Genomic DNA, 25,351 nt, shown 5'->3' with positions numbered 1-25,351 from the left:
ATGTGGGGAACAGGTGAAAAACATTTTCTGTATGTGTATGGGGAAGGATTCTACTCTGTACTTCCTTTAAACAGTCCACCCCCTACATCAGGGGTCCTCAATTGGCGGACCACTGTCCGAACGTGGACCGCGGAGGCCAACTGTCCGGACCCCTGCGGCAGCTCAGTATACCTGTATACTGAGCTGTGCTCTGCACAGTAACTTTGAGTGCTTGTAGTGAGCCATTGGCTCCCTCCCTGTCAGTCACTCTTTTGGCCACAGCAGTCACACGAGCCCACTCTCTGTCTCTGGTGCCGGCGCTTGAGTGACGTCACTGGAGCGCCAGTGCCAGGACAAGGGGATAGCGGCCTCTTGTGACTGCTGCAGTGCGGCCACGAGAGGGGAAGATAAGACGCCCGGACCCAGGTGAGTATAAGAGTTTGGTTTTCTTATGCTATATAGGAGGGGGAGCACAGGGAGGCTATATGCTACTGGGGAGCACAAAGCGGGGGTCTATATACTACTAAGGGAGCGCACAGGGGGGCTATATGGGAGGGGGAGCACACAGGGGGTCTATATACTACTGGGGAGCACACAGGGGGTCTATATACTACTGGGGAGCACAAAGCGGGGGTCTATATACTACTGGGGGAGCGCACAGAATGCTATATACTACTAGGGAGGCACACAGGGGGCTATATACTACTGGGGGGGGCGCACAGGGGGCTATATACTACTGGGGGCAGTCACCCCCTTTGTACCTAATTTCAAAGGGCTGGTGTGAGAGAAAAAATGCCAGTTTGTGTATATACCACTGGTGAGTATAAATAGGGCCCCCCTTCTCCTCCCAAGCATTTCACCTATCCCAGCAAGGAAGGGGGGCACTTAATCCCCTTCCTTGCTGATATGGGTACAAATGGCATGCATCCTCACTTGGGAGCCACATTGTTTGGCCTGGCACACAAAGGGTTAAATGTGGATGTCATGCATCCTCACTTAACACCTTGTGTGCCAGACTGTAAGCAGCATCTGCAGAACACCTGTCAAAATGATGGATGTTCTGCTCTTGTTTTTCAGATATTGGTAACCAGAGGATTGCGGCAGATTCGGTGGACTACATTGATGACCAGCGTTTTTTGTTTTTTTCCTAATAAAATTGTGAACGAGGGGTGTGGGGGTTGTATTATTTAAAGGACAACTTCCACGAAAAAATGTTTTGGCCTATTTAACACACATTACAGAGTTATATAACTTTGTAATGTGTTTGAATAATAGGTCTGGACCCGTCCTCCCCACCCGGAAGTTAAAGAAAGTATACATTACCTATTACGGTCGTCACCGTCCTCTTCTCCCGGGCGCCAGCCTTTTCATTGGCTGGAGCGCATCACATGGCTTCCAGCTAGCTCAGCCCTGATTGGTTACTGATCCGGATGCCGATATCTAATAAACAAAAGGGAAAAACAAACCCTTTGTGTGCCAGACTGAACAATGTGGCCCTCAGGTGGTTAAGTGACGACGTATGCCACCCTAACTTAACCCCAGTGGGGCAAAAAAGATGTCACAATGTACCCATCCCAGCAAGGAAGGAGGTTAGGTGCCCCCCTTTCTTGCTGGGATGGGTGCAGGGGTGGGGGAGGTGGGGGGGAGAAGGGAAGCCCTATTTATACTCACCACAGACGCAGTAGCGAAATTTGATGGGGGGCAGGGGGGGCGGCCGCCCCCGGGCCCACTCTGGCAGGGGCCCACTCAGATCGCTATTGAATTTTTTTCAGCCGCCCGCCATCTTAAGTGCTGCACTGCTGCCACAGCTCCCCCGGCCGCCGCCATCTTAATCTGATGCGTACGGCCGCCTCAGCGCACCGCTGCTGGTGCGTGCGCCGCCCTGGCCCACCCACCTGCCAATCACCTCTGGCGCCGTGCTGTTCCGTCTCCCGCGCTCGCACCAGGTCAGTGCCGGACGGCCGCACACAGACAACCCAGCTGGTAAACAGGCCGACCTGGACGGGGGGAGCTGGACGTGTGGACGCAGGGGGAGCTGGACGTGTGGACGCAGGGGGAGCTGGACGTGTGGACGCAGGGGGAGCTGGACGTGTGGACGCAGGGGGAGCTGGACGTGTGGACGCAGGGGGAGCTGGTAAACAGGGGGAGCTGGTAAACAGGGGGAGCTGGACATGTGGACACAGGGGGAGCTGGACATGTGGACACAGGGGGAGCTGGACATGTGGACACAGGGGGAGCTGGACGTGTGGACGCAGGGGGAGCTGGACGTGTGGACGCAGGGGGAGCTGGTAAACAGGGGGAGCTGGACATGTGGACACAGGGGGAGCTGGACATGTGGACACAGGGGGAGCTGGACATGTGGACACAGGGGGAGCTGGTAAACAGGGGGAGCTGGACATGTGGACACAGGGGGAGCTGGACATGTGGACACAGGGGGAGCTGGACATGTGGACACAGGGGGAGCTGGTAAACAGGGGGAGCTGGACATGTAGACACAGGGGGAGCTGGACATGTGGACACAGGGGGAGCTGGTAAACAGGGGGAGCTGGACATGTAGAAACAGGGGGAGCTGGACATGTAGAAACAGGGGGAGCTGGACATGTGGAAACAGGGGGAGCTGGACATGTGGAAACAGGGGGAGCTGGAAATGTGGAAACAGAGGGAGCTGGTAAACAGGGGGAGCTGGACATGTGGAAACCATGGGGAGCTGGACATGTGGAAACAGAGGGAGCTGGTAAACAGGGGGAGCTGGTAAACAGGGGGAGCTGGACATGTGGAAACAGGGGGAGCTGGACATGTGGAAACAGAGGGAGCTGGTAAACAGGGGGAGCTGGACATGTGGAAACCAGGGGGAGCTGGACATGTGGAAACCAGGGGGAGCTGGACATGTGGAAAACAGTGGTTTTCTGATTTAACCCTATTTGGCCCAGTTCTCTCTGGCAGCTTCATAGAGGAGCTGGGGGCTGATCTGGAGATCCTGGGGGGAATGGGGGCAGAGGTCCGACCCCCCCACCCCAGTCTCTTACAGGATAAGGGACAAGTATGTTTAAATCAGAAAGCTGTGATTCGGATCACAGAGAGCAGGGTGCAGCAGCCTGAGGTCTTTTGTAGTGGCAGCTAGTGATTGAGCCTGCGGTACCTCCCTGTGAGTGATGCACCTGTCTTAGGCAGAATGCAAATTATCTACCTCTATGGTATATGGGTCAGTCAGTGTATAGGGAAAATAATAGTCTTTGCATAATGGATTTAACTTTTTTTTTACAGTTTTAACTACAGATCTCAGGTGAACCTGTTATACTGCCCATACATCCATGACATTGGGATAGTGAGCGACTCCGATGAGAAGACACCCCTTGTAAGTCACTGTTTCATTTTATGTGTCTATATATGTAAATGTAGAAGCCTCTAACACTGCTCTTAATTCACTATGAGTAATGGAGCAGAATATACCCTTTATTATTTAGAAAGCATTGTTGTCAAGCGAGGTTCCCTTTGGGTAACATAATCGGTTGGGGGCCCACTCAGACTTGCTCGCCCCCCCTAGGCTGAACCCCTAGCTACGCCCCTGCACAGACGTCTTCTTTCTTCACCAGAGCCTGGTCACTGGCTCCTCAAATCTGAAAACAGGAATCAGCGGCTGCAGCTGGGACATCACTGCAGCCACTGATTGGCTGAGAGGTCAAGGCAGAAGTGTTAGAAGCCAGTCAGTGGCTCAAGCAGGGTCCCTGTTCAGCCACTGACTACAAGAAGACGCAAAGGGGGAGGGGTAACCATCCACTCCCCCACTTCCCGAAATGGAGCAGTCTGGCCAAAAGGGGGTTCATTTAACTCTGTGTGCGTGTCTGCAACCTGCTCCAGCAAGGAGTCACTAACCCCTTCCTTTCGGAAGCCGGTGCATTTGGGTCGGCATTTTGACCCGAACACAGACTTCAGCAGTCCATGTTCAGGTAAAAACGCCCAAAGTACAAAAAACACATTCATTACACGTAAAGTAAAAAACAGAAATAAAACACAACTGCATGATAAAAATGCTATGTGCCGCATTGGCGTTTTTTCATGCGTTTTTTTGAGGGTGTAAAAATCGCCAAACAAAAGTGCTGTGTGGGGGATCAATAGCCTGTAAGGGACTGATGGGATTTGTAGTTTCCCCACGGATCGGAAATCACTGATCTACACTGTGTGGTAAATTATTTGATATTACGCCCTACATAGCAGAACACGGGGGACTACAAATCCCAGCAATGATAAATCAACGTAATAAGGCAGTAAAGCGAACTACTGTACATATAACAGCTGCTGCAGCGTCCTATACTACAGGACCATCTGTCGCGGTGTCACGCCCAACAAGCGGCACCGCCCACATAACAAACTGGCCAATCACGTTCCTCGTTTCATTTTGTCACCTCAGAGAGAAGCTTGCACGTATTGGCTGGCAGCGAGTAACCCGCCCATTGGCTGAGATGTAGCGTGTGGGCGGGGCTAGATGTAGCACGGAAGTGGAGTGTGTAGTGGTGCTGTAGATGCTGGAGGCTGCTCGGGGTAGGTAACCTTGTCCCGTACAGCGCTGTAGTCAGTGACTAGGAGCCCCGGCACTCGGCTGCATGTGGCTGTTTTATAAATGAGCTGGAACAGTTTACGGTCCACAATTACTTACAATTACAGTTCGGTGCTGCGCATGCCTTATAGAGGGCTGAGTGTCTGTCACCGGTGGCTGCTGTAGGACTTCTGTATACTTACAAGGGGATGGTCACATTACCATGGTTTTCACCAAATCTGCCACTTTCAGAGACATAAGACATGACCTGTACATAGAGAGGAGTGTAGGCAGCCTGGGTAGTGAGTGCTGGGAGAGACCAGGGCTGGGTGTGATAGTCTGCAGCATACTGATAGGTGGAAATAGTCTGCAGCATGTGGATCTGTACAATCCATCTGTAAGCCGCTGAGGATAGTGTATGTGCAGGATGTCCGTTATGTGTGGATTTAGGCCATCACTATTAGAGTATAAGGGTCTGACTCCGCACCCCCACCCCATCACACAGTTGTTGGAGGGGTCCGTATTATATGGTAGCAGTGGTGCAAGGAACTGACATGTTATCCCGTTTACTTAAATGGGGTAAGGCTGCAGTTCCTTGGTCCGTTACTAATATTACATTGGTGTGAACACTAAAGAGGCAGTGGTTCCTGTATAAGCGGCTGTGGTTGCTTCAAACAGCCGATCGCTGAGAGCCGGACCCTGCCCAATCCGATATTGATGGTCTGTCCAGATCGATAACATTTTAGGCTATGTGTGTTTTTCTATATTGTACAGTCTCACACCCTGCTCTCCCTGTGGCAGCAGGCGACTGATGAGCTGTGTTGTGTTATTGTGCTATTCTAGCTAAAGTATTACAGTAATTGGGAAAGAAATAGTAATATGCCGTGCACTGGGGGGTTCCATCACATTTGTGCTGTAGCTATCTGGAAGCAAACTGAGTAAGCCATTTTCTGTATTTATGTCCAGAATAAAAAGTAGGGGTAATGTGCCCGGGCAGTTTTTTTCAGGACCATGTATACTTTGCAATAATACCATCATTGTACTGTGAAATGACTGTCAGCAGGTTAGAAGCATCTAACCTTCTGATATCTCCCTATAGCACACAGGGCGCTGAGGATGAAGGTAAGAGATGTGCTGCTGCTTCTGTGATATTAGGTGTTTATCTTCTATGCTAATTTTTGGTGCACCTGGGGCAGGAGTACTGTCCCCAAGTGCATCGATCCTCCCCTGGCCGCCCTGCTCTGCTGATATTAGGAGGAGGATTGGCGCACTGAGGAGCAGTACGAAAACACCTAATTAGTATAGAAGATAAAATCCCAATATCATGAAAATGGCGCTGCACCCTTCAGCACCCTGCGCCCTATAGGGCAGGTTAGATGCTTCTGAAACTGATGTGTTACTGTTATTATTCTGGTCTGTATGATTTCAGCAATGCCCAATATATAGTTTTTGTTATGTTTTACCACTTTTGAATAAACTATTTAAACATTCTTGGAATCATCATATTCTGATGTGTATAACTTTATTTTTCCATCCAAGGATTGCTTATGAGGATATATATATATATATATATATATATATATATATATATATATATATATATATATATATATATATAGTGTAGTATAGTATCACTAATAATTGCCATCTGGATTTTCTCATTTTGTTCTTTTTTAACCTCTGCACAGGCTGGCGTTGCTGTCGACCATCACTGCCCCTCTTCTTGCTCAGCTTCCCTCATATACTGTGTCCTCTTTCACCCAGTTCTGTATTCTCCACAGATAACTCTGATTTCCACACTGAGCAGTAATGTGACACACACAGGCAAACCTCATACAGCCTGACATTGGAAGCAGGATCCAGGCTGCTGATATGGGCATTAGCAGAACGTGATGTGCATGCTGTCTCCTATAAGTAGAGTCTGTGTGCTGGCTATGTATACATGGTGCTACGTACATACTATCTATGGTGTAGGTATATACAACAGAGCCTGTTACACTTCTCATACAGACACTTACTAATGTTTCCAGCTCTGCTTGGGAGCCACACAGCACAAACCCTTCATTAACAACTGTGAGGACTCCCTATAGCTCAATATGTCCCACGGAGTGTCACCCCCTCTCCTCCTATGGGTGGAAGACATGTGTTTAGTCATGTTCCTGAGGACCCGTCGGCTGCTTCTCCAGACTGGGATTCTGCTTTGTGTCCTCCTTCTGCTCCTCTGGGTGTCAGTCTTCCTGTATGGCAGCTTTTACTTCTCCTATATGCCGACTGTCAAGTATTTCACTCCGGTGCATTATCAATATAGGTATGTATGTGTGACCTATAGACAGCAATCTGCTTTTAGGATATGTCTGTATCTATTTAAGCTATAGACAGGGTAAGGTGTAAATATGTGTGCAAAAACAATAGTACTATGTAACCCAATGTGAAAAGCTCTGTTGGCACTTGTGTCAGAGGCTCTGTGCAAATTCTTCATCAGTCTGTCATATTTGGTGGAAAGAATAGTGCTGCATACTGAGACAGACACCATGATGGATCACATTATATGTCAGGGGGACCTGTCATATAATGTTCCTTAAAACATTGATTTTTTGGGTGGTACATTGATGTATTGTGTAAAGCCAAATATAATATAGCGTGGAATCGTGTTTGCCACAAAAATTTATGGGACGTTAAATAGTTTAGTGTCAAAGACATAATTATTACATAAGTGGCTCACCAGAATATTATACTTGCTAGCTTTTTGAAGTACAGGGGACATTGAACTATCCATGTACCCTGAATACCAGCTGGAAAACAACTATTACTCCTGTTGCCACAATGATAGCACTTGGTTGTCCCTCCCACTTCCAGAGACAATGACACAGTAGGGTATTTGCACTGCCACTCAATTCAGGCAGGCGTTTTGGGAGTCCTGTTTTTGAGATCCCAGGGGGCTTCTTGTTGTTGATTATACCTGGACACTTATCCCCTATCCATGGTATAAACAATACATGGTGGCAAAAAGCTCTTTAAATGCCTTCTGACAGCTGCACATCCGTTATGCAAGTATGGAAGGAAATCTGTGCTGTTGTAAAATATTGTTGTCATAGTCAGGACCCCATCGGCCTCTTTAACACTAAATCAGGCTGCTGCAGTGACAGTCTGTATCAATGACCGGGAACAAACCCATTTTCATATAGCACAGAGGAATATTGAGTGATTTGTGCTTTGATTCCAGGTTTGTTCAGTATAGTCAGGATTGAGGTGTAACTTTATATACTTCTATAACTGAGCTGTAGTATGGTCACCCCAACCCCCTGTGTAATGGAATCAGTGGCTCTCGTAATGCTATTTACAAAACGTTTCGCTCCATCCATCTAATTTCCTTTTCTTTTTTTTCAGCTCTACATGTAACCCATCACCTGGTATCCTGTGCTCATTCCCTACAGCTAATGTATCACTTTTGAAAAATAACCGTGACCGGGTGAGCTGCTACATACAGTAACCTGCAAGTTAGGTTTAGCCTTATTGTATATATTAAAGGGACTCTGTACCCACAATCTGTCCCCCCCAAACCACTTGTACCTTCGGATAGCTGCTTTTAATCCAAGATCTGTCCTGGGGTCCGTTCGGCAGGTGATGCAGTTATTGTCCTAAAAAAAAAAACTTTTAAAGAGGACCTGTCACCCCCCGTGACAAGCTCCCGCCCCCCAGCTAGATCCTCATACTTACCTCATCTCGCCGAGTCCCGCTCCCGGAGCCGATCCCGGGATGGAGATATCCCGGCCAGAAGCCGGCGCGCGCGCTGTGGAGATAGGTCCGGTGTCTATAGAGAATGAATGGAGCCGGACTCATCTCTGCAGCGCGTGCACGGCTCCATTTATTCTCTATGGACACCAGACCTATCTCCACAGCGCACGCGCCGGCTTCTAACCGGGATATCTCTGTCCCGGGACCGGCTCCGGCAGCGGGACTCGGCGAGATGAGGTAAGCATAAGGGGATCTAGCTGGGGGTCGGTAGCCTGTCACCCCGGCACAGGTACAGTGGTTTGCAATAAATTAGAATATCAACAAAAAGTTTCTTTTTTTTTCCAGTAATTCAATTCAAAAAGTGACCTTATATATTCTATAGAGTCATTACATACAGAGTGAACTTTTTCAAGCGTTTTTCTGTTAAAGTTAATGATTATGGATTACAGCCAAGAAAAACCCAAAAGACAGTATTTCAGAAAATCAGAATATTATATAAAACCAACTGAAAAAAATGTTTTTAACACAGAAATGTCGACCAAATGAAAAGTCTGTACAGTAAATTCCCTCAATACTTGGTCAAGGCACTTTTGCATGAATGACTGCATCAATGCGGCGCAGCATGGAGGCGATCAGCTGATGGCACTACAGAGGTGTTATTGAAGCCCAGGTTGCTTTGATGGCGGCCTTCAGCTCGTCTGCATTGTTGGCTCTGGTGTCTTCCTCCTGACAATACCCCATAAATTCTCTGAGGTTAAGGTCTGGCGAGTTTGCTGGCCAATCAAGCACAGAGATGCTGTGGTTAGTAAACCAGGTATTGGTACTTTTGGCAGTGTGGACAGTTGCCAAATCCTGCTGGAAGATGAAAATTCCATCTCCAAAAATCTTTTCAGCACAGGGAAGCATGAAGTGCTCTACAATTTCCTGGTAGATGGCAGTGTTGACTTTGGTGTTGATTGACTGCAGATGTTTTGTTTTTTATTATTCTAATTTTCTGAAATACTGGCTGTAATCCATAATCATCAACTTTAACAGAAATAAACTCTTGAAAAAGTTCACTCTGTATGTAATGACTCTATAGAATATATGAGGTCCCTTTTTGAATTGAATTACTGAAAAAAAAAAAAAAAAACATTTTGTTGATATTCTAATTTATAGCAAACCACTGTAGAAGGCAGACACAATTCCGCCGATTTTACTCCGTGTGAACTGCCCCTTTTTTCTTAAGATTAGATGGGCAGGCTCTAATGGCTGAAGTCACCACACCGCCTTGCCCATTCCGTGCTCTTAGTGAAAGTCCAAAAGGCACGAGTTATAAGTAGCAACCAAGACTATAGATCTACCAACTCTTACTCTTCATGCATGGGTAGTGCCCTCTTAATTTATTCTTTTATCTGCGCTTCTCTCCTTTAGGTACTTATGTATGGACAGCCATATCGTATAACCCTAGAGCTTCAGGTGCCTGAGTCTACAGTCAACCAAGACGTTGGGATGTTCATGGTTGCAATGTCATGTTACACACGAGGGGGGAAGGAGATTTCTTACACTGCTCGATCTGTGAGTTATTAGTAGTCTTGTCTTTGTCCCTGTGCACGTCTGTTCTTTTAGCATTCTTGTGACTGTGTAATATTTCAACAGGCAATGTTGCACTACAAATCTCCCCTCCTGAAGACATTAGAGACCGTGGCCGCATTTCCTATGTTGCTCTCAGGACTTTCTGAACAGAAGCAAATTCTTGAAGTTGAGCTGCACTCTGAATATCGAGAAGATTCGGTCAGTATTGTTAGGAGGATGCAGATGTTTTGTAGCTTATGTTAGTCTTAAGTTAAAGGGGCTTTCCACAAAGGACATTTATCACCTTTCCATAGGATAAGGCTCATGGACATGGTCTACTGTGCTTTTCAGGCTCACAAAATAATAGAGATGAGCGCGCACAGCATTTGAATACCAGTTGCTGATGAAGTTGGCTTCAGCTCTAGGGAGTCCTGGAAAACATGGAGACTGTCATAGGCTGTAACCATGTTTTCCAGGACTCCCTAGGGCTGCATCCAACTTCCTCAGCCACTCCACTCCACAGGTATTCAAATACCGAGTGATCCAACTCAAGCATGCTCGACTTGTGCTTATCTTTAGAAAAATAACAGTATATTTTTGGAAATGGACTGAACAATTTTATAGTCCACTGCTTTCTATGGGGTTATTTACACATTCTGTTTTTTCACGGATCTGTTAAGTTAAAAATAGGATCTGTTATAACTCGATATAAACCAAACATAAGTTTCGCAGATCTCCCCCAACCCGGGACCATAAATCCTAGTACTGCAGATGGAGGACTTAGTGTTTAGTGCTTACACAAAGATATTGTGTTCTAGTTACAAACTAATAAACCGATAAGAAAAAACTGAACCTCTAAACAATCAATATACAAAAAAGATATCTTTATTAATTAAAAAACACATAATCAAAATAATGCCAAAAGAAACAGTGAATCACGACAACAACGAACATACAAGCGGGGGGTAGTGCAAGTGGACCAGGACCACACATGTAATATTTCCAAAGCTGGTAAGTATAACAATGCAAGAAATAGTAGTACACAGTATATTACCAAAGTAGAGATGGTAAAGGTGTCATGCCTGTGATGTTTTTAAACATCTTTCCAGTCGTGATTCACTGTTTCTTTTGGCATTATTTTGATTGTGTTTTTTAATTAATAAAGATATCTTTTTTTGTATACTGATTGTTTAGAGGTTCAGTTTTTTCTTATCGGTTTATATGTTATAACTCGGTCAACATTAAGGCACAGATTCCCCCATAGAATCCTATGAGATCTGTGTTGTTCACCGATTGCATGGATCTGACAACTGTGTACTTCCGTGCAATCCGTGAAAAACATGCATGTGATGTAATTAGTGTAATTTAAAAAGCTTTAAACAGATCCTTGAAAAACACTGATGTGGATGGAAAATGGATGTTTTTTTCTCAGATCATGCAGGCAGGTAGTGGGCTTCATCCACGGACCTTGAAAATCACTGTGTGAATACAGCCTTATGCTGCGTTCACACTACGTATATTTCAGTCAGTATATTTCAGTCAGTATTGCAACCAAAACCAGGAGTGGCTTAAAAACACAGAAAGGATCTGTTTACACAATGATGAAATTGAGTGGATGGCCGCCATATAACAGTAAATAACTGCCATTATTTCAATATAACAGCCGTTGTTTTAAAATAACAGCAAATATTTGCCATTAAATGGCGGCCATCCACTCAATTTCAACATTGTGTGAACAGATCCTTTCTGTGTTTTTAATCCACTCCTGGTTTTGGTTGCAATACTGACTGAAATATACTGACTGAAATATACATATACTGACTGAAATATACGTAGTGTGAACGCAGCCTTGGGGTATAAACCCATACACCGTATACGCAGCAGATATGCAACAAATACGCAGCAGATTTGTTGGTACAGATTTGATGCTGTGTTCAGTTATTTAGATCTAATCTGCTGCGAGTTTGCTGCGAGTTTGCTGCGTATCGCAGCAGTAAATACGCTGCATATACGGTGTGTGGGTTTATACCCTTAAACTTTTTGCTAGTGTGAACCCAGCCTAAGTCAAGAATCTATGGTGACCGGGGAATCCACTGCTTGACCATCACTCCAGTCTTTAGCACTGGGGGGCCCAAGCCTCTGATTTCACCTTACTGCATAACCACGCCAAAGAGAACTGAAGGCTTGGGACACCTGTTCAAGTGATTGGTGGGGCCATCTGAGATAGTGTCCATCAGTTGAATACCCCTTTAACCCAGCTTATTTTTTTTTTCATTCTGGAATCAGCCATTCCCATTTTCTTCTATACTTTTCCACTCTTTTTTTCCCTCCTTTTTTGCAGTATGTCCCAACTACTGGGGCTGTGATACAGATACAGAGTCTCCACATACAAATATACAGTGCTGAGCTCCGGGTCCATGCACATTTTACAGGTCTCAGGTGAGTTATATTCATGCTTAGATCTCACATTACTTTTGCCCTATGTTATACAAGAAAACTTTTTTAAAACCAGAGAGAGAGAAAAACCTGCAGCTACTGATCCGCTATTGATGTATATTTAAAGGAGAAGTCCGGTGAAAATTTTTATTGAAGTATTGTATTGCCCCCCAAAAGTTATACAAATCACCAATATACACTTATAACGGGAAATGCTTATAAAGTGCTTTTTCCCTGCACTTACTACTGCATCAAGGCTTCACTTCCTGGATAAAAAGGTGATGTCACGACCCGACTCCCAGAGCTGTGCGGGCTGTTGCTGCTGGAGAGGATGATGGCAGAGTCCCTCAGTGTCCCTCTGCCGACATCCTCTCCAGCAGCCACAGCCCGCACAGCTCTGGGAGTCGGGTCGTGGCATCACCATGTTATCCAGGAAGTGAAGGCTTGATGTAGTATTAAAGGGGTAGTCCACCAAAAAAATTTTTCTTTCAAATCAACTGGTGCCATAAAGTGCCAGAGATTTGTAATTCACTTCTATTAAAAAATCTCAAGTCTTCCAGTACTTATCAGCTGCTGTGTGTCCAGCAGGAAGTGGTGTTTTCTTTCCTGTCTGACACACTGCTCTCTGTTGCCTCCTCTGTCCATGTCAGGAACTGTCCAAAACAGGAGCAAATCCTCATAGAAAACCTCTCCTGCTCTCCAGACTGGAAATAATACAACTTCCTGTTGGGCATACAGCAGCTGATAAGTACTGGAAGGCTTGAGATTTTTTAATAGAAGTAAATTACAAATCTCTGGCACTTCATGGCAGCAGTTGATTTGAAAGAAAAAATTTTTGGGTGCACTACCCCTTTAAGTGCAGGGAAAAAAGCACTTTATAAGCATTTCCCATAATAAGTGTATATATGGGGGATTTGTATAACTTTTGGGGGGGGCAGTACAATACTTCTATACATTTTTTTGCCGGACTTCTCCTTTAAAGAGAACCTGTCAGGACATTCATACTGCCTGAACTATGGGCAGCACAAAATCCTAACAGGTCCCTGGATACAAACAGCTCTTGATTTACTCTGAATTTCTATAGTGTTTTAGGCAAAACATAGTGTTTTAGGCTGGTCCCCACAGGATGCTTTTCTTCCTGTTATAAAAGCAGTCGTCTCTATGGAATATATATATATACTCCAGCCACTCAATTGCTTTTAGAGCAGATTGGTGGTTGGTAACTAAGACAACAAGCTATCAACAATGGAAGGGAAAATGATTTCACTTAACAAGCCTTACAAGTTTAACTTCATTAGTTGAGATGGAAATACCCCTTTTAATATATTATATTATTCATAATCAAAGGGAGCAACTATGGTAATACTTTGATATAAAACTATGATCAGGAATAATTTCACTAATAATACAGGGCGGCAGCATAGAAACTAAATTCTCTATCTTTTCACTTCCAAAACCAGCTTGTATTCATTAAAGAATGCTCTGTCAGTGTGCACACCTGACTTTGATAATGCTTCTATACTTTTGAATGAAAAGTATTACGGTGTATATATAAGGGCAGTGGTGATCATCTGGACCTATTATTTGGATTCCAGGTAGGGCCTTTGATGCCATATGATGGCCACATATTACATTTAGGATATCCCCAAACAGGGTGAGTACATAGTGTAAAATCTGCAGCATTTCTGCACCACAATCCACAACAGAATATGTGCACCAAATTGTGCAGGTTTTGGTGCAGATTTGCTGCTGTGGATTTTGAAGCAGATTGTATTAAACAAGAAACCACTGTGGCCTATTTGTATTTCGATTGGTTATCACAGCACATTTTCCTTTATTTCTTTGTCAATTTTAGTGTTAGATTTACAATAACATGTTACATATTGGTGTCTGCAATTTACTCTCTTGCACCTAGTTTTCTGTTTCCTTAGTTCAGCAGCTAATTTCTCTCTGTGTTTTGTGTTTGCAGGTATATTCTGTACAATTATCCTGTCATTTCCGCTGTTATTGGCATTACCAGCAACTTTGTCTTCTTGAGTGTCCTTGTGCTGCTCAGTTACCTGCAGTTTGGATTTGGACGATCTCGTGTGAGGGTGAGTGAGAAATATGAGCAATATATGGCATACCCAAAATGCATTGTGATTGTAGATGGCACTGTGACTACATGACTGCTCTTCTCTATAGGCTGGTAACAGGGGACAGGACAGTGCCGAGACCCAGGAAGAAAGATCGGCTCAGTCAGGTGAGGCCACTTGTTACTCTATGGATTATTAATAAGTGTGGCAGTCTATCTTTATCTATACCACAGTAGTCAAGACAAATACATAGGTTGTACCAAGTATGAAATATGCTTTGTTAATCTTATTTTGTTAGATCTGATGTATCATTTAACCTAGGTGCACTACCACATAGTTGGATTTTACTAAAATAAAACCTTTTTTTTTTTTTTTTTTTTTGCTACAATTCCCATTGTGCCTGGACAGCCAAAGCTTTAGCTGTGGCTTTCCAGGCATGATGGGAATTTTAGTTCTGAAACAGCTGCAGGGCCTAAATTTGACACCCCTGTTCTAGACCCTTTTTTTCCCCCCGCAAATCTAGATGGCAGATGTGAAATTAGTTAAAAAGGGGGCTTAGCCTTAATGTATTGAAACTTTGGTGCACAATTCTAATGTAAAGTAGGTCAACAGAGGGCTTATTCCTGCGCTCCAAAATGCACAGAGGCTACAGAGCGTGAAGCTGTGCAGTGGACTCCCAGCCTTATGTATCAATATGATGCCTGAAGAGCTGTAAGTGTTTAAATCTTTGTGGGCATGTACTGAGGTTGTTTATCTATGTTGTATTATGGAGCGTGGGAATAATCTTCCAATAGTGAAAGTTAGACTAGACAGCCTACAGATGTGTCAGATTTCTTAATGGCTCAGGCAGAAGTCTTTCTAAAGCTGGACATAAACCGTCAATAACTTATCCCTCCGGTCTGGCCCCCATCCTTCCCACACACAGTATGGGCGGGTTCAGACTACGGAATTCTCGCGGAAAATTCCGCCGTATTCCGTCGCTAGAATGCGCTCACGGCCGCGCGCCTTTCCGTTGGCTCCATAGACACCATTCTGATTCCGCTATCCGCCGAAAGAATTGACTTGTCAATTCTTTCGGTGGAATCCGCCCGTACATAGAATGGTGTCTATGGCACGGGCGGAGGCGTGCGGCGGTGAGCGCGTACAGGTAACGGAATTTGGCTGAATTTATCCGCGAGAATTCTGTAGTCTGAACCCACCCTATGGGTGTATGCACAGGGAGTAATTCTGTCTGAAAGCTCCTGGGAAGCAGGAGCATGGGGACAAGCGGCATGTGCATATACCCAAACTTTGTGTGCATATACCCGAACTTTTTGCACGGGCGAGCAATTCTGTGTTCTCTATGTGGAGGGTTAAGAGCTCTCTGACTGTGGCCAAACCTGTATAGCTGTGGCTTATCTCTCCCAAAACAAAGGGAACAACTGTTGAACCTGCTGTGAGCGGTGGGTATGGGCAACTAAAGTATAAGGTATTATAGTTTTATGGTCTTACAGGAGCTGTTTATTTTTTCCTTTTTACAAATAAAACTTTAGAAATCAACTACAACACAAAAATACCCAAAATAACACGCCCCTACGCACCAAAGATACAAATCAACAACAACAAAAAAAAATAGAGGACAAATGCAGGACAATCCAAAGTATATAATGAACGTATTTTACTTGTTCAATTCATAATCAAAATTTAAATACCATAAAAGGAAACATAGAAGCAGTACCATACACAAAACATACAGTGAGGGGACATGCATATAGAATTCATATAATTACATATTGCACACAAAGTATATCAATCAATAAGAAAATTAAAGCGACTCTGTACCCACAATCAGTCCCCCCCCAAACCACTTGTACCTTCGGATAGCTGCTTTTAATCCAAGGTCTGTCCTGGGGTGCGTTCGGCAGGTGATGCAGTTATTGTCCTAAAAAACAACTTTTAAACTTGCAGAGTATCTGTGCCCTAACTTTGCACCACCCCTCCGTCCCTCCTCCCCACCCTCTTCATCATTTGGAATGCCACTGGAAGCATTTTTCCTATTCCTCTGCAGTAAACATTGCACAGGTGCCTTAACGATCAGCCCATGTGCCGTGTTCTCACAGCTGATAAATAGGAGAAAATCTGCCTGGAGCATTCCTAATAATGAGGAGGGCGGGGAGGGGGGACAGAGAAAGTGTGCCAGCCTAATGCATACACAATCTTGGCCATGGCCGTTGGGCACGGGGCTGCAAGTTTAAAAGTATTTTTTTAGGACAATAACTGCATCACCTGCCGAACGGACCCCAGGACAAATCTTGGATCAAAAGAAGCTATCCGAAGGTACAAGCGGTTTGGGGGGGGGGGGGGGCAGATTGACAAGGTTCAAATAATATAAACAACAGATGCCCCTGAAAAAAGTGTTAATAAACAAAAGAATTATAACAAAAGAAACTACATAGGTGGATGCATGTATTGGAAGTCTTAGGTGAGTGGGACTTCCAATACATGCATCCACCCATGTACTTTCTTTTGTTATATATTTGTTTTTTTCCTAGAGCAGAAAAAAGATTTTGCCTGCTATGACTGGCTGGTTGATAGAATGGTTTTATGGACGATAGATAGATAGATAGATATATATATTTTTTTGATTGGGATTTATTCAAGGAAGAAGACACAAATGAACAAATATTCCCTATGTACAATTGTACATATAATGGATGATATCCTGCCTTGATTAGCTACTTTGGTTAGATTGTTTTTTTTTCGTTCCCAAAGATTATTTATAATGGATGTTGTCTATTACAGATAATTAAATCAGTGAGTGTTATTCATAGTAAGTAGGTCAGTTGACTGCTGCGGCTTCATGATATGATATGAAACAAAGACAGCCTGATGAAGGTCCTGGGATTAAAGGGGAACTCCCGGTAGAGGTTAAAAAAAATTTAAACTTATGCAGAAGCATAACGCATTACTTACCTGTCTATCCCAGTTTTGAAACTACCAAAAATCCATTTGTTTGGGGGGTTTTGCTCTGTATTTTGTTTCTATCTTTCCTGGTTTAGCATTTCCCAGACTGCAATGCTTTCCCTCAGCTGACCATCACAGCCCCCATCCATTACAATCAGAAAAATTAGTGCTGCACCTGCTTCTGGCCGGCCTGAGATGGTGAATCACTCAGGGGATTGGGTTATCCAGCCAAGCCTCCTGTGACATCACGCCCTGCCCCCTGTCTGTATCATCAGCAAACACACACAATGTGAGACAGAAGCATGGAAGATTTGTCTCCTAAGGGGAGAGCAGAAGGAGCAGGAGACAATGTGAATTGGCACAGAGGCCATTTTTTTTCTATCAGCTACCAGTGTGGCAGAACCGTACAGATACAGTAATACATTGTATAGACACATCTATGTAACTTTTAATTTACTTTTAATAGAAAACAAATTTTTCTTATCCTGAGTTCCCCTTTAAGGTCTGAAGCGCATAGCATTCCTATGAATGAAAGTATCCACAAGGTTTCTCACACTTCCGGCACTAAGTGATGATTTGTAGAAACGCCAAGTGACGTCCTATGCTTAGCTGACCACAGGGTGCACAACACCAAAAAAGAGAAACAGGGGTATGTGATATGAATCAGCACACCAAAATAGAAAACAATACAAAAAATGTTTATTAGTAATTGCTAAAAAAAAATAACATATACTGACACAAAGGTTGGCAGAGGAACAAAAAATCCCTACACATTAAAAACAATTAAAATTCCCAAAAGGAATTCCCTGATTGGCTGAGCTTGCTGGAAGCCATGTGATGCACTCCAGCCAATGAAAAGGCTGCCGGTGCGCAAGCGCACTGGCAGCCTTTCCCATCCCCTGGACCCGGAAGTCAGAGACATCGCTGGACAGCGGAGGGGGACGGCGGGCAAATCGAGTGGGGATCGTCACCGGAGGGATGGTGAGTATGGTGTCTGTGTGTGTCTGTGTTTGTTTGTTTTTTTTGGGGGGGGGGGGGTCCCGCGGGAGTTGTCCTTTAAAATTAACTAAGGTGTGCAGGGAAATGATGATGTAAATACATATGTACAATATCTGAATGCCAGAGAAGGACGCCAGTATAAAGAAGTGTCTTTGGGGTGATCCCCCTAGATATACGTGAAGTGCCACTAGATTTATACCAAGGACTATATGAATAGAAAATAGGTCCGCAGAGCTGCTTGGTGGGTCTTAGCCACAGCTGTGGAGCAGCTGTGCAACACAGAGACCATTAACAATTATTCACTAAATAACACACATTACAAAGTTATACAACTTTGTAATGTATGTTATGTTAGTGAATGGCCCCCTTCTCCGTGTCCCCCCCACCCCGGAAGTGTAGTGCACTATACATACCTGATTCGTGTTGACCCCGGCCGCCATCTTGGGGACAATGACGTCATCTTCAGGAGGCCGGCCGAACCTCTCCGACCGTCCCTCGTCCCGTCCCCCTCTGCCGCGTCATCAGCTGCTCAGCCGCGATTGGCTGAGCATAATTGTGCTGAGCACAGTTATGACGCCGCAGAGGGGGGGCGGCATGAGGGACGGCTGGAGAGGTTCGGCCGGCTTCCCGAAGATGATGACATTGTCACAAGATGGCGGACGGGGGTCGACACGAATCAGGTGAGTATAGAGCACTACACTTCCGGGGATGGGGGGGACACTGGGAAGGGGGCCATTCACTAACATAACATACATTAAAAAGTTGTATAACTTTGTAATGTGTGTTATTTAGTGAATAATTGTTTAGCGCCGCACTACCCCTTTAATTCATAGAATATGAATTGTAGTAATATGTCCAGTCACTAGGTGGCAGTGTGGTATTTTATTAGATACTTCTCCCAATTACACATTATACTGTGTTGCTATTTAAATTGGCAATGAAGGGATATCAGTCAGTAACATCCTAGCAATTGGCAATGACCAAAGTCACACCATAGTGCCCTATAAAATGCTTAGAGTAGCAAGCACTGTTAATGTGAATACACAGCGTCCTTATAGGCTGGCAGTAGGAGGATATTAGACAGTTTATCCTCTTGGATGAACAGCGGGACTCTAGTAGTAGTATTGGCACTCTGTTAGAGATAGCTGTCTCTGTGTATGCAGCCTCCTAGTTAGCCTGGCACAGCGCTCGGCAGGGCCGGCACACGCAGGAGACCACTAACTACAGAAAGAGTATCTTTCCCTGATTACACACCCTAAATTAAAATTACAGACACCCACCACCACCCTCAGCTGCTGATTAAGCAGCGCAGAGGTAGAGGGCTTCAGTCGTGCTGTTAGTATTTAAAGAGGACCTGTCACCCCCTGCACCGGGGTGACAGGCTCCCCACCCCCAAATAGATCCCCTTATACTTACCTCATGTCGCCGAGTCCCGCTGCCGAAGCCGGTCCCGGGACGGAGATATCCCGGCGAGAAGCCGGCGCGCGGGCTGTGGAGATGGGTCCGGCGTCCATAGAGAATGAATGGAGCCGGACTCATCTCGGCTCCATTCATTCTCTATGGACGCCGGACCCATCTCCACAGCGCGCACGCCGGCTTCTCACCGGGATGTCTCCGTCCCGGGACCGGCTTCGGCAGCGGGACTCGGCGACATGAGGTAAGTATAAGTGGATCTATCTGGGGGTCGGGAGCCTGTCACCCCGGCGCGGGGGGTGACAGGTCTCCTTTAAGTTATGCATCCTATGTTTTTTCACCCTTCTGCCATACCCCCTCAACCTGCGCTGCGAACTTCAGGTTGAGAAACCCTGGATTAGATCATACTAGGTCAATTTTTCCAATTTTGTGCAGGGTTGGGGATGTCATGATACCAGAACTTTGTATTCCATACCGATACATCCTTTAGTATTACAATTCCCAATACCAAAATGTCAAGTATTTAAAAAAAATAAATAAATAAAAAATACTTATATGGGGGGCTATACTGCATCATTTTTTTAGGTAGATGGACAATTATCTGGTGATTGGTTCCCTTTAACCCCTTGCCTCTTCAGCCTGTTTTGGCCTTAATGCCCAGGGCCTATTTTTGAAATCTGACCTGTCTCTCTTTAGTGGACGCCAGATACCACGATGGGTAAGCGTGCTTTATAATTTTTGGGATACCGCATTGTTTGGGTATAGTCAGATGCAGGTTATCTAGGAGGCCATGTGGATACACTGCATGACCATATATAAATTATTTGGACGCTTACATAATATTTGTTGGTATGATCATGTGACTTTCTACAATCCTGGTTTTTTGGCTGTCTTTAATTACTGGATCCCTTTTTGCACAAAAAACTTTTTTATGTGGTTTTTAATCATGTTAATAAAAATTGCTAATATTTAATAATCTAGCTTTGTGTTGTGTAATTGTTTTATGGTAAAGCTATTTTGATATATTGTGGGACGTAATTGTGGTGAATTAACTCTGCTAGACAGAGACCAAGGCCAACATAAATGTTTAGTGTCCCTTGGAACTATTGTATATAAACTGTCTCTCTTTATGTAGTGATAACTCTGCGATGCTTTTAACTATCGCGGTTATTCTGAGATTGTTTTTTTTTTTCGTGACATATTCCTCTTTATGTTTGTGGTTTACTTTGGTTGATACACTTTTTTTGTAAAAAAAAAACACAGTTGCGCAAAAATTTTAAAAATTTACATTTCTTTATATTTAAAACCCTTTTTCTAAGAAAGATAGTCATGCCACATGAACTAATTATTACTGCACCATATACAACATGTCTGCTTTATGGTGACGTCATTTGGTAAACGTCCTTTTACTTGTTAGGATGTTAGAGGGCTTCAAAACTTTGCAGCGATTTTTCACTTTTTCATGAAAATTTCAGCTATATTAGGGACCAGTCCTGAAGTGGATTTGTGGGGCCTGTATGTTACCCCCATAAATCTCTCCACTGTAAAAACTGCACCCCTTTAAGTAGTCAAAGTAACATTTCATAAGTTTATTACCTTTTAGGTGTCTTGCAGAAATTTAAGCAGCTTGGAGGGGAAATAAAAAATGTTCATTTTTTTTTTTGGCAGATATTCTATTTTAATTAATTCATTTTTTTTCCCTCTTACACAGCAAATACTAACTGTGAAATACCACTCACTATTGATTCCTTATTCCAATGTTTCTAGAAATCCTCCATATGTGGCCACAGTGTGTCACCTGTCTCGCCGCAGACATGACAGAGACCTGGGGAATTTTGGGGCTTTTTTTTATCTCAGGATTTTTTTTTAGCCATTATACCATGTCACAGAGGCCTTGCGGTGCCAAAATATTTGTGTAAGCTGAGTTGACGTTTCCATTGTTACCATTCTGAGGGACATGTGGGAACCTAATAATTTTTTATAAAAAATTTTATGAGTCCCACCGGAAGCCCCATAGACACTGCGGTCGCCTGAACCGTGGTGCCTATGGGGTTAACTGCCCGGGGTGGGGGGGGGGGGGAGAGCGCGGCTCCCCTCCGGGCAGTGGCAGCGGGAGGAGGCTGTGTGACACATCCTCCTCCCCGCTGCCCGATCGTTGTTAGGTACAGAGGGGGGAGGCAGGAAGAGAATGATGTTCCGGGAAGGTCATTTTGCATTAACTACCTGCATTACATGACGTTCCCGGAATGTCATATTGTGGCAGGGGTTAAGGGTGCATTCACACGTACAGGATCCGCAGCAGATTTGATACTGTGTTCAGTTATTTAGATGAAATCTGCTGAGGATACGCACTGATCAAATCTGCTGCGATACGGTACGTGTGAAGCTACCCTAAGGATGATTTTCTATTATTGCAACTGATCACCTATGCATTTACAGGATAAATGATAAGTGTCTGATTGGTGGATCACAAGAATTGGGGTCTTCAGTGCCTGTTTGCGGCAGTGGTCAAGTAAAGGCATATCCATTCCATTTATATTCTTTATATTTATATTCTACTAGAAAATGTACCCGGCGCTGCCCGGGTATAAAGTGTCAGTGTCCTGTATACCTGCAGGGTCGTATTTACCATTAGGCACCCATGGTCTGGTGTGTAGGGTAGCACCTTGCATAGGGGCAGTACCCTCCTGTTCAGACTTGCCAGAAAATCTGGTGTCTTTTCGAGGGGGGTATGGCGGTATTGGTCTGGTATAGCGGTGTTATCCAGTCACAGTATGGCGGTATTGGTCAGGTCTGGTGTGGCTGTGTTATCCAGTCACAGTATGGCGGTATTGGTCAGGTCTGGTATGGCAGTGTTATTCAGTAAAGTGTGTCGGTATTGGTCATGTCTGGTATGGCGGTGTTATCCAGTCACAGTACGGCGGTATTGGTCAGGTCTGGTGTGGCGGTGTTCTCCAGTCACAGTATGGCGGTATTGGTCAGGTCTGGTATAGTGGTGTTATCCAGCACAGTATGGCGGTATTGGTCAGGTCTGGTGTGGCAGTGTTACCCAGTCACAGTATGGCGGTATTGGTCAGGTCTGGTATGGCAGTGTTATCCAGTCCCAGTATGGCGGTATTGGTCAGGTCTGGTGTGGCGGTGTTACCCAGTCACAGTTTGGTATACCTGTCCTGTAGTGCCCTGTATATACATGTACTGTATAGATGGAGTAGGGGGTCCTGTATACATGTACAGTATTGATGGAGTAGGAGGTCCTGTATATACATGTACTGTATAGATGGAGTAGGGGGTCCTGTATACATGTACAGTATTGATGGAGTAGGAGGTCCTGTATATACATGTACTGTATAGATGGAGTAGGGGGTCCTGTATATACATGTACTGTATAGATGGAGTAGGGGGTCCTGTATATACATGTACTGTATAGATGGAGTAGGGGGCCCTGTATATACATGTACTGTATAGATGGAGTAGGGGGTCCTGTATATACATGTACTGTATAGATGGAGTAGGGGGTCCTGTATATACATGTACTGTATAGATGGAGTAGGGGGCCCTGTATATACATGTACTGTATGGATGGAGTAGGGGGTCCTGTATATACATGTACTGTATAGATGGAGTAGGGGGCCCTGTATATACATGTACTGTATAGTTGGCGTAGGGGGTCCTGTATATACATGTACTGTATAGATGGAGTAGGGGGTCCTGTATATACATGTAATGAATAGATGGAGTAGGGGGTCCTGTATATACATTTACTGTATAGATGGAGTAGGGGGTCCTGTATATACATGTACTGTATAGATGGAGTAGGGGGTCCTGTATATACATGTACTGTATAGATGGAGTAGGGGGCCCTGTATATACATGTACTGTATGGATGGAGTAGGGGGTCCTGTATATACATGTACAGTATAGATGGAGTAGGGGGCCCTGTATATACATGTACTGTATAGTTGGAGTAGGGGGTCCTGTATATACATGTACTGTATAGATGGAGTAGGGGGTCTACCAGTTATTACTGTGGATGTTGTGAGGCAGCTTCCCTAGCAACCATTGCTCCCTGTGAAAATGAAAGCAGTAATCCTATTGGTTGCTAAGGCTCCAGCTGCCGTGTCTGCTGCAGCTAATTATATCACCTGTGTTTGCAGTGAGGAGATTTTCCAATTCATCTCTATGGGGCGCCTCTCTTTCCCCTCCTGTACATCTGGCGGGGACGGGACCTTCGCAATAACCTTCCCGGGCACCCAATGTATCTGTGTGCCAAATTTGGGGTCAAACGGTTCAGGCGTTTGGAAGTCTATAGAGGACAGACAGACAGAAGGACAGACAGACAGACAGACTTTGATTTTTATGATATAGATAAAACTGTCAAAGATAGCTTGGTACAGCAAACCTAATAGAGGCCTAACTGCACAAGCAAGGCACTAAAGAGTGCAAAGATACAAAGTCTGTCCATTTTTTTTTCTCCTTCCTGTGTAGATTTGAAGCCCTTATGGGGCACTAGACTGGGCATATATTAAGGTTCATACATGGAGCTTATAACTCGTATGCTCAGTCTATGGCAGTGATTTTCAACCTTTTTTGAGCCGCGGCACACTTTTTATACTTAAAAAATCCCGGGGCACACCACCAACCAAAATGGCACAAAATGACACTAAAACAGTACATATTATACATATAGTTAATAATATAGATTCTAAATGTATTTATACTCACTCAGTGTGAAACCTGGGCCTGTTTTCTTCTCCCCCCTGTGCTTCTCTCTACCATACTTCTCCCCCCTGTGCTTCTCTCTACCATACTTCTCCCCCCTGTGCTTCTCTCCACCCTACTTCTCCCCCCTGTGCTTCTCTCCACCATACTTCTCTCCCCCCTGCTTCTCTCCACCATACTTCTCCCCCCTGCTTCTCTCCACCATACTTCTCCCCCCTACTTCTCTCCTGTGCTTCTGTCCACCATACTTCTCTCCCCCTGCTTCTCTCCCCTGTGCTTCTCTCCACCAAACTTCTCTCCACCAAACTTCTCTCCCCCATGCTTCTCTCCTGTGCTTCTCTCCACCATGCTTCTCTCCGCTGTTTCTCTCCCCCATCCCCATGTTTCTCTCCCCCCTGCTTCTCTCTCCTGTTTCTCCCCCATCCCCAGGTTTCTCTCCCCCATTGTTTTCTCCTGTTTCACAGGGGCACCATAGTTTGGGGAACTTTCCCCGCGGCACACCCGACCATGTGTCGCGGCACACTAGTTGAAAATCACTGGTCTATGGGATATCCCCTGTGCGCTCTGTGCACATGTATAGAGATGTTTGGGGTACAGTCTGCATGGTGCAGATGCAATTCAAAGGGTATTGAATGGAATCATAGAGTAACTACAGCCAGACAAAGTTATGTTATAATTGTATTAAATAGATGTGTTTCCTAATATACTAAGTAATCTGGTCAGGTTGATGATTTGGTTTCTATAGTGTTCAGTACAGAATCTTTTAGGATTTGTGTCTATGGCATCCAGGCCCCCTCAATCTCATCTCCTAAAGATAATCAGAGGACATTGCAGAGGACTGCAGAGGACATTGCTCTGCCATTTTTCCTTAGTTGGGGCGTGGCTAGCAGGGGGCCCACAATTTCTGGACTGCCCGGGGCCCATGGTACCCTTTATCCGCCCCTGCTGTCTACGATACACTGTT

At 44.8% G+C, this 25,351-nt stretch overlaps 1 protein-coding gene across 3 annotated transcripts in view; it reads left to right on the top strand.

Moving 5' to 3' along the window:
- The first annotated feature begins 3,315 nt into the window (after nucleotides 1-3,315).
- The window catches only part of BSCL2 (BSCL2 lipid droplet biogenesis associated, seipin), a 31,860-nt gene continuing 9,824 nt past the window's right edge, over nucleotides 3,316-25,351 (top strand). The window contains exons 1-8 of one of the 3 annotated variants that reach the window (XM_069965470.1): nucleotides 3,316-3,334; nucleotides 6,202-6,821; nucleotides 7,901-7,982; nucleotides 9,662-9,805; nucleotides 9,887-10,021; nucleotides 12,144-12,241; nucleotides 14,208-14,331; nucleotides 14,423-14,480. In XM_069965470.1, coding sequence (XP_069821571.1) covers nucleotides 6,610-6,821; nucleotides 7,901-7,982; nucleotides 9,662-9,805; nucleotides 9,887-10,021; nucleotides 12,144-12,241; nucleotides 14,208-14,331; nucleotides 14,423-14,480 — 853 coding nt within the window. In that variant the 5' untranslated portion in view covers nucleotides 3,316-3,334; nucleotides 6,202-6,609. Of the gene's footprint in view, nucleotides 3,335-3,906; nucleotides 3,927-4,443; nucleotides 4,519-6,201; nucleotides 6,822-7,900; nucleotides 7,983-9,661; nucleotides 9,806-9,886; nucleotides 10,022-12,143; nucleotides 12,242-14,207; nucleotides 14,332-14,422; nucleotides 14,481-25,351 lie in introns of those variants that run through there. The other 2 variants (XM_069965468.1, XM_069965467.1) reach the window with 2 other exon arrangements.

The sequence above is a fragment of the Dendropsophus ebraccatus genome, chromosome 4 (genome assembly GCF_027789765.1).
Source record: "Dendropsophus ebraccatus isolate aDenEbr1 chromosome 4, aDenEbr1.pat, whole genome shotgun sequence".
Classification (NCBI taxonomy): Eukaryota; Metazoa; Chordata; class Amphibia; order Anura; family Hylidae; genus Dendropsophus; species Dendropsophus ebraccatus.
Note: the sequence above shows the minus strand (reverse complement) of the source record. Positions and strands in the feature narration are given on the sequence as shown.